This window comes from Cricetulus griseus, chromosome 2 (assembly GCF_003668045.3).
Source record: "Cricetulus griseus strain 17A/GY chromosome 2, alternate assembly CriGri-PICRH-1.0, whole genome shotgun sequence".
In the NCBI taxonomy this organism is placed as follows: domain Eukaryota; kingdom Metazoa; phylum Chordata; class Mammalia; order Rodentia; family Cricetidae; genus Cricetulus; species Cricetulus griseus.
In genome coordinates, this window is record NC_048595.1 from 39,841,099 (window position 1) to 39,854,103 (window position 13,005).

The 13,005-nt window shown below is 41.7% G+C and overlaps 1 protein-coding gene across 1 annotated transcript in view; it reads right to left on the reverse strand.

Moving 5' to 3' along the window:
• Positions 1 to 2,916: 2,916 nt before the first annotated feature.
• Faf1 (Fas associated factor 1) overlaps positions 2,917 to 13,005 on the reverse strand; it is a 305,459-nt gene continuing 295,370 nt past the window's right edge. The window contains exon 19 of the mRNA XM_027402460.1: positions 2,917 to 5,069. Within this exon, the coding sequence (XP_027258261.1) occupies positions 4,986 to 5,069 (84 nt within the window). The 3' untranslated portion in view covers positions 2,917 to 4,985. The remainder of the gene's footprint in view (positions 5,070 to 13,005) is intronic.

Below are 13,005 nucleotides of genomic sequence, written 5' to 3' on the forward strand. Positions count from 1 at the left end.
ACAAGAATTATGGTTTCATTTGGAAGGCACAGAGAAGTGTTTGAGAGGATTGAGGCAAGGAAGATGACAAGGTGAGCAAGTGTGAGAACCTTCTGGCAGTGGTGTGGAGAGTGGACTGGAGAAATGGAGGACAAATTAGGATGTAATTGTAGTCTTAAACGGATGATGAAACTCTGAAGGGAAGACACCGTGGCAGGATGGGAGATGAGGGAGTGGATTTTGGAGTCCCATATGCATTAAATATTGCTTAGATCCTGGCTCCTGATACATTTCCATGTCATGTAGCACTAGGAACTTTAGGAGTCAAATGGAGAGCCAAGTTGTCTAGTAAAAACATGGCTTCCCTTTTGCTAGCACCCCACTTTATGATCAGAAAGTCTTGGTAGTGTGGTTGTACTTTCCTTGAAGGCATCACTGCACTGTTGCAGACATGCATGGGTTCAGGGTCAAAGGGACAGATGCAGAAATCTGCCCAGCCTCTTAATGCCTATGGGGCTTGAGACAACTGCTTTGAACTTATTTCCTGTATGAAGGAGGTTTAGAATATCTACCCACAGGTTGTTGTGAGGCTAGAAGAAAGGTTTGTAGAGTGCTGAATATCTGACTTCATCCCAATGCCAACTTTTCCTACGGCTCTGGAATGAAGGAGCTCCTGGGCTGCCTTTTGTTCTGTCTTCTGCGTCGTTCTCCATAAACTGCCATTTCTCACAGCCACCACACACTATTATAATCCTCTACCCTGGGTCTACAGGGCAGATGATAGCTGTTCCAACTGCTTTACTGAAATTTCCTAAGACCTTATCAACAAGTTACTGTTAGCAATTCCCCAGTTATAGCTGAAAAGCTGTGGTAAAGGAAGATGAGGTGACTTCCCCAAGGCATAGGGCTGGTTAATGAGTGGAGCTGGTGCCTGCACCCAGGTAATCTGGCTTCAGAAGATGGGCTCTTAGGCACATAATACTACTTGGTAAAACTAAGAACTAACAAATTGTGAAAAAGAGTTAAGAGACTGAAAAAAAGATCAGGTTTCTTTTAATCGTAATTCCTGTCAGATAAGATTTCAAAGTGTAGGGAGGCAGAGGCAGGCAGACCTCTGTGAGTTTGAGACCAGCCTGGTCTACAAGAGCTAGTTCCAGGACAGTGTCCAAAGTCTGTCTGAAATAAAAAATTAAAAAAAAAAAAAGATTTCAAAGTGTAGTGGAAGCTGAGTGCACACCTTTATCTCAGCACAGAGGCAGAGGCAGGCGGATCTGTATGAGATCCAGGCCAGCCTGGGTTAAACAGTGAAACCCTGTCAGTGGAAGGGAACAGTGAGTAGTAAGGATTCTTACTGTTTTCCAAAGCTGACTGAGAAAATCTAGAGCTACTCAATGCAGAGGGAAGTTCAAGGCAAGAGAACTGACTGGCTACATTTAACCATCTTTGGGAGCTTCTTTTAGATAAAAAATGTGGCTTGATAAAAGAAAACCACACAGCTTCAACATTGAAATTGGTCTGATACTGTTTGCTCAATGCAAATGGTGGTTCTTCAATTTTTTTTTTTTTTTTTTTGGTTAACAGATTCCATTAATAATCTGATGAATATAGATTCCCTTTCCAGAGGAACACACACTTAACTTCTGCATATAAAAGAGGATTCCAAGAGCTATTCCTGGGGAGAATGTAGACAATCTATAGAACAATGAAAATCAAGAGGCCAGGACTTGAGTCTTGATCTTTTTGCTAAGATGATGAGGACATAAGCCAAGCTGTAGCCTTTTGAGCATCTTACGTAAAACTGGAATGATCATCTCTGGCTCACTCACAGCAGTGGACTGAGGACAAATATGGAAGGTGAGGTGAACTGCAAAGTGCTATTTGAATGCTGTTGGAACAGAGGGTCGGAGAATTTCTTCATTTTCTGGTCATACAGCTACTACATGACAGAGCCAGGGCTAAAATGGGACGAAGCCTCTAAAGTGTATGCATATGGGAAAACCTCCTACCTCCCAAGAATGTTGAGATGACCATGTGAGAGATGAGTGTTAAAGGTTACACAGATGTAAATGCAATGCCTTAGTTATTTCTGGACTGAATTTAGAACTATGTCCTATCCACTTGTGGGATCTAGAACTGGGCAGAAGTATATCAGTCAGTGACATGCAAATGCAGACAGGTAAGATTCTCTCCCGTATCCTATGAGGAAATGTGTCAGAGCTCTGCAGTCTCTGAAATCTAGCCTGCTGCCTGGCATACCCAGATCAGTACATCTAGTGTTAATGCAACTACAAAGGTAATGTATTTTAATTCCATTGGCTAAACACCACCTACAAAACCATAACTCTTCACCCCTTGTATTATTAGAAAGACTCCGCAAGAATGCTCCCATCCAACTGAGGCCGTGAATGCTTTTGATTCAGATGAACACCTACCTGTATGGCTCATAAAACTAACAGGGTCAGATCACGGTGGCCTTCTAAACCACAAGACTTCCAAAAAACTGGCAACCATTAAAAGGCAACAGGACACTGGCATTGCTTCCTCAACCCTTTAAACAAATTCTTCAAGGACACAAATGATAATTCAAGAACATAGGACAGTGACCTAGAATGGGGGATGACAAGGCATCCCGGAGGTCACTGTAAGCAGCAGGCAAAGAATATATTGATGGCCTCACTCAGTATCTGGAGTCTGGGATGCACAGCGCAAGGAAGTCTAAGGTCAAGAAGACCGTAAAAGACACTGCTGATTTTGTGATGGTAGCAAGTCACTTTAGTATGGTGCCTGTATGAGAGGGTATCAAATGTTCTCTCCTTTTCTGGAGTTCAACTGACCAGACTTCCAACAATAACAGGGCCTGTAGTATAAGAGTTCAGGAGGCTGAGCCGGTTAGACAGAGAAAACTTTCCAAGGCAGGACTGAAAAAGGGCTTCTCAGTTTCACACACATTCAAGTAACATTTAATAAGGTTTAGGAAATTGGTTTCAGAGTAAAGTCTATATGTTGGTATACAGAAGTAAACAGGAATGGTAGGGAATCATATAATGAAGTCAAATCCAGATCAGATGGAACAGGTTAAACATAAGAGTGAGTTCAGAGACCTCTCAAACCCCTGCCCATACCCTGGCTGCTGTTTCTGAGTATGGCTTGAGTTCAGGGCCGTGGCTTCTCACAGCAGCTACAGAACAAGGTCTAGCTGGAAAAAGAGCTGGTGCCCTAGTACAGCTGCAGCTTCGGAAATGTCAGCTTGTGGTGCCACTCGATTAGGAAGGAAGGAAGGAGCAGAGCTGGAGAGAAAGTGCTTAGGTGGAACTCCCTTCACAGTCAGCTCCCTTCTTCTCAGGCAGTTGGCGGATGAAGCGTAGTGGCATTAGCAACAATCCCTCAGAAGAGTTTTCAGGGAACGTTCTTGGCTGAGCATCAGAGGAAAACAGGTGACTTTTCCAGGCCAATACTTTTTGAGTAGAGGGAAAAGTGACCAGACATATCTTCAGCTTTGGTTAAGTCTTCTCAGAACCCCATAATGGAACCAGGGAAACACACCTAACACACTTACAAAATAACCAGACTGGGAGGCCAGCTCTAAAGATAAAGACTAGAGATGATACAAAAACCTCCATAGAGAACATTTCAAGACTAAAAGGAACTTGTTTGGCTGTGAAGATATAAATATTCTTATGAACTACCCCAAATCCTAAATCCATAGATTAACGAAGTCCACATCTACAAATCAAACCCCAGATTACTACATATCAATTCAGGCAACACATGAATTCTAGGCTAAGCCCCCAAATTTGCTCTCTTAAATATATGAAGTCTGAATTTTTAGCCAAAGGATGAGATACCTTTTATTTGGGATATAAATCCAATATCTAATATTAAAACATCCAAAAACTAAAATTATAGAGCAAGTCCCTTATTGCAGGAGACTCCACAGGGCAGCTGATTTTGGCAATAGAGAAGGTGTTTAAAACACCAAGTGATGGCCAGGTATTATGGGGCATGCCTGTTATCCTACCACTTGGGAAGCTGAAGTAGATGACTGCAAGTTTGAGGCCTGAGCTACATAGTGAGATCTGGTCCCCAAAAGCCTAAAAAAGGAAACAAACACCCCACCAAGTGACAGCTGTATGAAGTAGAAGAGGGAGGAAAAGCAGGAGAATTGTGTGTGGTGTACACTGATGTGCCAGCAACTTGGTAGCAGGTACCTGGGAAATTCTAAATGCCTCAATGTAAGCTGAGTAACAGCTTCCCACAGCTGGCCAATAGCAAGTCTTAGTACTGGCAGTCTCTGCATACTACCTCAACACACTGTGTACTTGATCAGTTCCCCAGGCTGCAATGAAACAAAAAATTCCTCCAAGATGGAATATGGAGGTCATGACAGCAGTATATAATAAATACTTTTCATATATGTCAAATCAGTCCTCCAACAAAAACTCACGTCTTAGTAAAGGAGTCAGATATATGATATATTTCCCTACCCCAAAATGTCTAAACTCCAGGCCAAGAATGTCCTAATTGACTTTTGTTTGCTGCCTTTTAAAATTAGGTGATAAACTTAAAATCTAGTTATGGGCATAAAAAAGCAGAGGTATGAGCCCTGGCTCAATGACACATATCAAATACACAGCATTCTGATGTCAAGGACAAAGAGAACTATCCTGGACATTGAAGGGGAAAGGTGGGAACTCGAGAGGTAAAAGTTCTACCAGGGGTCACTGACACTTAACAGTACGTTAGTTATTAAACAAGGGTGAAAGTGCAGGTATCAGGAGAGGGCAATGGAGCTACAGAACTCCATCAGGAGGGGTGGGGAACATACACTCATGGATGGGAAATTTTAAGTAGCTATGTTTATTACTTTTTTCCAGCAATCTTGCAAGAGGCAGAAGTGTGACATTGAAGTGAGTGAGAAGAGCATGTGGGTGGGTTGGTGAGGAGCTCATCTCTTGACATGTGCCACTGGCTTGTCAGAAGTGGCTGCTTCCACCGCTGAGTCATGTTTACTCCTTTGCTTCAAGGAAAAGGGTTTCTTGAGGGAACAACTTTACCTCCAATAATGACTTATTGGGGTCTAGCTGAGTTACCTGAAAAGAAAGAAAACACACATTCAGAAATTTGGAACAAGCACATTGACTTTCAGCATGAGCATGTGCACAGTATCTTATTGGATTAAAAACAATTCTGTGTGGTGGTGGTGGTGGTGGTGGTGGTGGTGGTGGTGGTGGTGGTGGTGGTGGTGGTCTTATGTTATGAGGAAACCAGGGTTCTCAGAAAGGTCATATTCTACAGTTCCATCTAGTAGAAGAGTTAGTAGTACTGACCTCAAGTCTACTGGATAGATCCCTTGTGAAAGACACAGGCAGATACATTTAGCTGGTTAAATAGAGGAATGGCATGCCTGAGACCTCGACTTGGTTAACTGATGGTAGCACGGAGGCCTACTCTGCTGACTGGGACAACAACTAAACCTTTGGAGGGACAAGGGCTAGGCTCTTCCATTAAAATTACATATAGCAAACTATGGAATGGCCATTCTACTGTATCCAGAGATGATGCTATCCCAGGGAGCTCCCTAGGAAGACATGGCACAATATCCTCATTGGGAAAATGAGGCAACCACATAATATACCTACATTTTAGAAACTTTAAAAAATGCTGGGCAGTGGTGGCACATGCCTTTAATCAGGAGGCAGAGGTAGGTGGATTTTTGAGTTCAAGGCCAGCCTGGTCTACAGAGCAAGTTCCATGACAGCCAGGAATACACAGAGAAACCCTGTTTCAAAAAACCAAAACCAAAAATAACAACTACTGAACTTTGTAAAGCTAGATCTTTATTAGATCGCTGCCCTCCCCAAGCCAGGGCAGAGGTCTTCACCTAAAAAATCTAAGAGAAAGAAACATGGTTAAAAGGGACCATGAGTTTTTCAAGGCTGAAAAATACTAGGTTAGTGGAAAGCACAGAGGCTTTGAAAATAGGAAGACTCTGGTTTATTTTTTATTTTTATTTTTTTAAAGATTTATTTACTTATTATGTATACAGTGTTCTGCCTGCATATACACCTGCATGCAGGGCACCACATCTCATTACGGATGGTTGTTGAGCCACCGTGTGGTTGCTGGGAATTGAACTCAGGACCTCTGGAAGAGCAGCCAGTGCTCTTAACCACTGAGCCATCTCTCCAGCCCCCAGAAAATAGGAAGACTCTGGTTTAAATCATAGTGTTGGCTATTAGCTTTGTGGCTCTTGTCTTGTAGGATTGATCAAAATTAAATGGGAAAAAACATAATTAGCACAGTGTCTGGCATAGAGCAGATCAACAAAATATGCTACACATGAGAGCAACTACAAAGGGAGATGGACAATGTGGGCAGTGGGCTGCTCTGAGTATGTAGTGGATGGTTAGGTACTCTAGCTATACCTGGAGCTGCTGCTCTGCTATTGGCCATTTGGGGCCTTGGGCAAATACTACAGGCAGGCAATTTGTCTGCTCAACTCAAGCCACTCATAATGAGATGACTCTGCTTTCTTCTTCCAGCTGGAGAAGGGAAGCCCTGGTGTCAAAGACAGGCTGGTAAGCTAATGGGGGAAACACTGGCTTAGTGTATTCAGGTAGAGACTTGGTATACTCAGGAGGGTCATTAAGGAGACACACCTACCTGAAGAATTCTTTCTGCTTATAAGGAACCCAGGGCAAATCTTGCCCTACTAGTATCTCTTGAGTGCTGGGCAGATGGGCAGGCAAGGGGGAAGGGAAGGCCTAGCTTGCTGTCTGTCTTCCAATGCACTGGGAGGGCAAGCTGCTGGCAAATGTTTACCTATTTCCCCAATTAACGTACAATACTGCAATGGCTTCTGTCAATAAACAGAGCTATGCTGCCTCTGCTTCTGACTCTTTGGCATTTTCTGCCCAGCTGCTTCTGCTATTGTTCTTAATTAACATGCCAGAGCTCTTACAGCATCTTCTACTTTGTTATTTGTGGTTTGTAAATATGATGCTTATTGTGAGAAACCAAAATCATACTAGTGCCAGAGTTGTGAGAACAGGCGGGAAGATGTATTAGGTAGCAAAACAGACCAGGAGGCTGGAGCATCAGGCCTATGCGGCACCTTAATGGGGTGGCAGACATGCAAGGTAAGCGATTCATAAACTCTTAGTTAAAATTATAGTTGTCACTAATAAAACAGTGTCCAAGAAATATGAAATGATTTTCTCTAGTCACTTTCTGTGGGAAACTGAGATTTGGGAAAGAAACAAAAATTTCTTGGATATCTATTACATGCCAGGCACTTTAAATATATTTCTCAATTAGTCCATATAACAACCACCATGCAAAGCTGCAGACGAGACAACTGAGTTTCAATGTAGTTGCCACTTGTTTAAGGCCTTATGGTTAGAAGGTATCTGTCTACAGAGTTGTGGTTAAAAAGAGTGAAGCAAACCTACATTCTATCTATATGACCCTGAAGTAATTAAGCAACTAGAGAGTCCATTTTCCTATCTGTAGTAGGGGAACCAGTTTCTCCTTTGTAGGCAGTGTGATAGCTAAGTAAAATAATATTGGTGAAGCCTCTGTTACCATCCCAAGCCAGTAAGTGCTCAGTAGGTGGTACAGCCACTACTGGCTGGGGTCTTTCTTGGGGCAGCAACCCTAAACTCTCCCTAGGTTGTTCTGGTTGTCTGGTTTCTACCCCACTGCCCAGCAGGAGTGCTACCCTTTCCCTGTAGGCAAAGCCTTCAATTCTGGAGATCTCATCCTCTAGCTTCAGTGAGGTCCTACGGCCAGTGGACTGCTTTGAAGTAAGCACAGCTCTGTTGAGGCACAGCCTCCCAGAGGGCTCATAGAGGCTTCCCTAACCGCCCCATTCTCAAGTTCATCTCATTTATTTATGCTTAATGTTTTTCTTTACTATCTAGTCTATTTATTTTCCTTTCTATTTTAATCCATTTGCTCTGTAATACAAATTATTCTTACAACAGTAATATAACTGCTGACAACAATAATAGTTTATAATCTTTCATTACACATTGAATATATTAACTCATTTAATCCTTACAATGGCTCTTGAGCTAGATATTGTTATTTCCATTTGACAGGCCAGGAAACAGGTTTAGAAAGGCTGAGAATTTGCCCAAGGCTACACAGCTAGTAAGCCAGGAATTACATTTGTATTCACAGCTATTCTCTCTTTCTGTCTCTTCCTCCCCCATCTGCCAGGGTCTCTCTTTTATCTTTGGCTGTCCTGGAACTTGCTATGTAGACCAGGCTGGCCTCCAACTCCCAGTGATCTGCTTGCCCCTGCCTCTAAAGTGAGGGTGTCTCCCAAGTGAGAATACTGAGATTATTATTATTTTTTACTTATTTATTTTATGGATGAGTGTTTCGTCTGCATGTATATCTGTGCAGTACATGCATGTAGTGCCTACAGAGTCCAGACCCCTTGGGACTAGAGTTAAAGACAGCTATGAGCTGCCATGTGGGTGCTGGGAAATGAACCAGCATTCTCTGGAAGAGCAACCAGTGCTCTTAACCACCAAGCCAGCTCTCCAGCCCCTGAATGCTGAGATTAAAGGTTGTGCCACTTCGCCTGGCACCATGCTTTTAATATTGTAGTTGCCACCTGGCCTACCCTATGTAGGAGTACCGGAACTCAGCAGTACTTTTGGGCTGGTGTTGATGAGTATATAGATAACATGATAAAGTTTATAGATGACATTGTAAAACATGCAAAGTTTTTAAATATCTAAATGCTAGTCTTGTAACCAGCATTATTACCATTTTACAGATGAAAACATGAGATTAAGAACCCGCTATTACTGAATTAAATTTTTAAAAATAAATAACCTTTTGGTTTTCTACTGCCCAGGAGTATGAGTATAGTTAACAGTAATGTATTATATAGTTTGAAATAATCAGAAGAGACATAATTTTTCACATTTGGCTTTTTAAAATACTGTTTTTATTAACTCTTAGAGAATGTCATGGATGTATTTGGATCATATTAGTCCTTGTCCTGAACTTTTCCCAGATCCTCACCACTTCCCTACCCACCCAACTTCATGTGCATGCGTGCCCTGTGTTGGCTGATGACTCCTGCATGGGGCCTACGTGGAGTATGGTGGATATATAGCTAGTTACAAGACTAGCACTATGAAAGCCACCAGTAGAGAGGAAGCTTCCAGTTGAGCACCAGCTGGATTTCCCCACGTTCAGCAACTCAAGTATGTGATACAGACGAGAGATTTTTTAAAAATCTCATTACAAGGAAATATTAATGGGGTGATGGGTATGCTAAGAATTCTATTTTGATTATTGTATGATGTATACATGTATCAAAAGTCACACTGGACTCTATAAAGATAATCCTATAATCCTACTACTAAGGGGTTATCCATCCCTAACTCATACAGACATGTTTTCCATAGGTATGTGTAAAAATTCTTTCTTTTTTTTGAGAATTTCATACATAAGCACTGCATTTACATCATTTCTACCCCCTCCAACTCGTCCATGTCTCCCCTACCCTTTCAAATTTATGACTTTTTCTTTAATTGTAGACACAATCGAAAGCTTTGCTTCTACTGTAATTTGTAAGTGAGAGAGAATGAGGGAATGCAGGGTACCAAGCTCCTATCCAGTAGCTAGTGGCCACACTGTAAAACACTGCAGCGCTCTAGGCCTCATTCTCGAAGGGCATGGAGCATGTCCTGGTAGGGAAGAACTCTGTGTGGACAGGAAGTGGTGCTGCTGCTGTAGAGTAGAAATGGCTCTTCAAGCCCTAGTTTCTGAAGGCTGACAGTAGAAGAGAGACAAGAGGGTGAGGTAAAAGTCATGGGAAGTAGAACTCTTGAGGGAAACAGCAGGAACTAATGTGGCTAGTAATGGCTTTCTCCTAATTTTGTTGCTTTTCTTCTTTTGCCTTCTGGCATTAATCTTGTCTTCACAGGCACCATCATAGCAGCAAGTATTACTTAGTGAACATCTCCCTTGAGTTGGGTCCATGCAGTCTGCATTCTAGATTTGTCTCTTGACTAGTCCTCAAAAATGGCCTATGGAATCAGTACTAGTGCCATCTTATAGATAAAGGACACCAAGGTTACCTCACCCATTGTTGTAGAGACTAAGGTTTCAAGAGTCAGGTCTGTCTGATTCTGAAGCTCATTATGATCAGAATGGTTTGGCAAACCAACATATGAACAGGCTGACTTTGGGTGGGGAGAGGGAGGTCTGCAAATACAGGCATATTTGCTGGTGATGGTACCAGCTAACATTTCTGAACATTTACTTCAAACCAGGCAATCTTTGACATCCTTAGCATTTATAAAAATATTTTCTAACAGTCCTCCAATGTGGGCAAAATGATTATTCCTATTTTATGAGAAAACTGAGTCACAGAGAAGATTAAGTAGTTTGTCTAAAGTATAAAAGCTATTACGGGTAGAGCCAGATTGTGAATCAAGGCAATCTAGCTTTGGAATCTAGCCAGTTACTAGATTCCATGACTAGAGATGCTGCTCAGTGTAGTATCCAGATGGAGAAAGAAGTTGGAAGAGATGACCCAGAGTTTCTTTCGAATCAAGCTTCAAAGATACAAGACCTTCACTTTAAGAATGGCAGAAGGTCAGGGGTCATTAAAAAAAAATCCTGAAGTGTTTATAAAATACGAATACAAAAAACCAATCTAGGTCTGTCTTTTGCCATTTACCTGAGACTTTACTGAATTATTGACTCTCTAAATCAACAGAAAATGAACACTTTGGGATTCCTTTGGGGGAGGAGGGGTGTTCTCAGAGAAGAGGTAGAGCTTGTCTTTATAGTTAGAAGAGGGGAGTCAACCATCTTGACATTTCCTTCATTGTACTTGGGAAACCCAAATGGCCATATTTTCTCATTAGAACAACAGTTTAGCAAACTGGCTTTGTAAAACATTTATGTTAGCACAGATGGGACATGTTCTCTGCCAAACAGGGCTTTTCTTTGCTATATCAATTTTCTCAGCAATTTGAAATTTTATATGCATTTTTTCCCTATGACCTCCCTGGGCTTCATTCAGTTCCTGTTGTAAAATCAATACTCTGTTGTGAAGAATGTAAACTAAGTGACGGAGTCTCATCTTGGCCACAGGAGAAATCTCAGAACGCTATGCTGAGAAAATGCCTTAACTATCCAACTGTCCCAGCCTTCATTTCACAGGTGGGTAACCTGAGACTCACAAGTCAAGTGACTTAGCCCAGGTGAAATGGATGATTATGTGCAGACACAGTATGTTATTTCAAGTTTCTGACATCTCTTTGGGAATCCTTTTTCTTTTCTTTTTTTTGAGACAGGGTCCCACTATGCTGCTCTGGTTGGCCTGAAACTTACCATGTTGAATAGGCTAGTCTCAAATTTATTTAGATATGCTTGCTTCTGCCTCCTCCATGCTGGGATTAAAGATGTGTGCCACCATGCCCGGCCAGCTTCAGAATTCTTCATAGTTGCACCACCCTACCTCTCAACTGTACAACACCATAAACATAATGCTGCTACAAGACTCTACTCAAGGGGGAGTGGCATACTACTAAAAAGAGCAGCAGTGATACATGCAAGGCATTATATAGTTTGAAGGAATTTACACAAACAGTTCATTCCCATAGGTTTGGTAATATGATTAGCCTCTCTGTTGTACTTCCTGTTTCTTATACAAATGTGACAGGTTTGGTGAATTTGGAAGAAAACTCTTTAGCTTAGCTTTGTGTTTTTTCTCTGCACTGTTGTCTTTTTTCAAGACAGGGTGTCTCTGTGTAGCCCTGGCTATCCTGAACTTGTTCTGTAGACCAGGCTAGCCTTGAACTCATAGAGATCCGCCTTCCTCTGCCTCCTGAGAGCTGGGATTAAAGGTATCCACCGCCACCACCACCCAGCCTTCCTTCCTTCCTTCCTTCCTTCCTTCCTTCTTTCCTTCCTTCCTTCCTTCCTTCCTTCCTTCCTTCCTAGTAGATAACCTGCTCTTATTTTATTATAAGGTAGAAGGATCTGTAGTGTACAGTTACATCAATGTCTCAGCTGGGTAAATTTATCTAATTTAGGAGCAAAGGATATATCAGTAAGCTACTTGATTGCAGATCCCAAACCACAATCTGATTAATTTTCTTTGGTAATAAAAGTGACAAATTTATCTTTCAATTGGTTTTATATTTTTCAATTAGTCTAGAGATAGTCAAGTGAAGGGGATGCTATTTAATGTCCCTAAGCCCCCAAGTTTCTCATAGCATTAGGCATATCTGTAACACACTGTCACAGCCAAGCTTCCTTTTACAGTGACAGCATTTCTCTTTTTTTCTTCTGAGGCAGGGTCTCATTTTTTGCCTGGGTTGGCTTTGAGCTTGTGGAGACCCTCCTGACTCAGTCTGAAGGGCTGGGATTCCAGGCACAAGCCACCAGATCTGGTATAAAAGATTTTTTTTTTTTTTAAAGCTAAACCACCTACCACAGAACAAATCTACTAAACTTCCTTCTGAGAAACACATACATATGGTTACCATCATCTTATAGCTTTCAGAGTATCTTCACAAATATTGTCTGAATTTTAAAGCTAAGCTAGACAATTAGATCTATTAATTCTCACTTGTAGCAGGTGGGAACACCACGATGCAGATGGGGACATAATCCATGCATGACTATGGAAGTAGACATTGGTGGGCTCACAGTTGAACCCAAGTCTTCCTATTTCAAATCTCAAACATTTTCTACTCTGTGAGGCTGTACAAGGGCTGCGTATGTGAGTTCCCAGAGTACAATGAAGTAAATTCAAGTTAGGATTTATTTTGACTTTGAGAGAACAACTGACTTTCTGTATGCTCTAGATAACCTAGTCTACTTGTTTCTCTTAGAAAAAATAACATTTAAATATCAGAAGCATAATAGTGATTGTCATTCACAAAAGTTATTACTTGTTGCCTTTTTTTTGTGGAAGTGGGATATTACCTAAACTGATTTTGAACTTCAGGGGCTCAAGTGACACTCGAACGTCACCTTTCT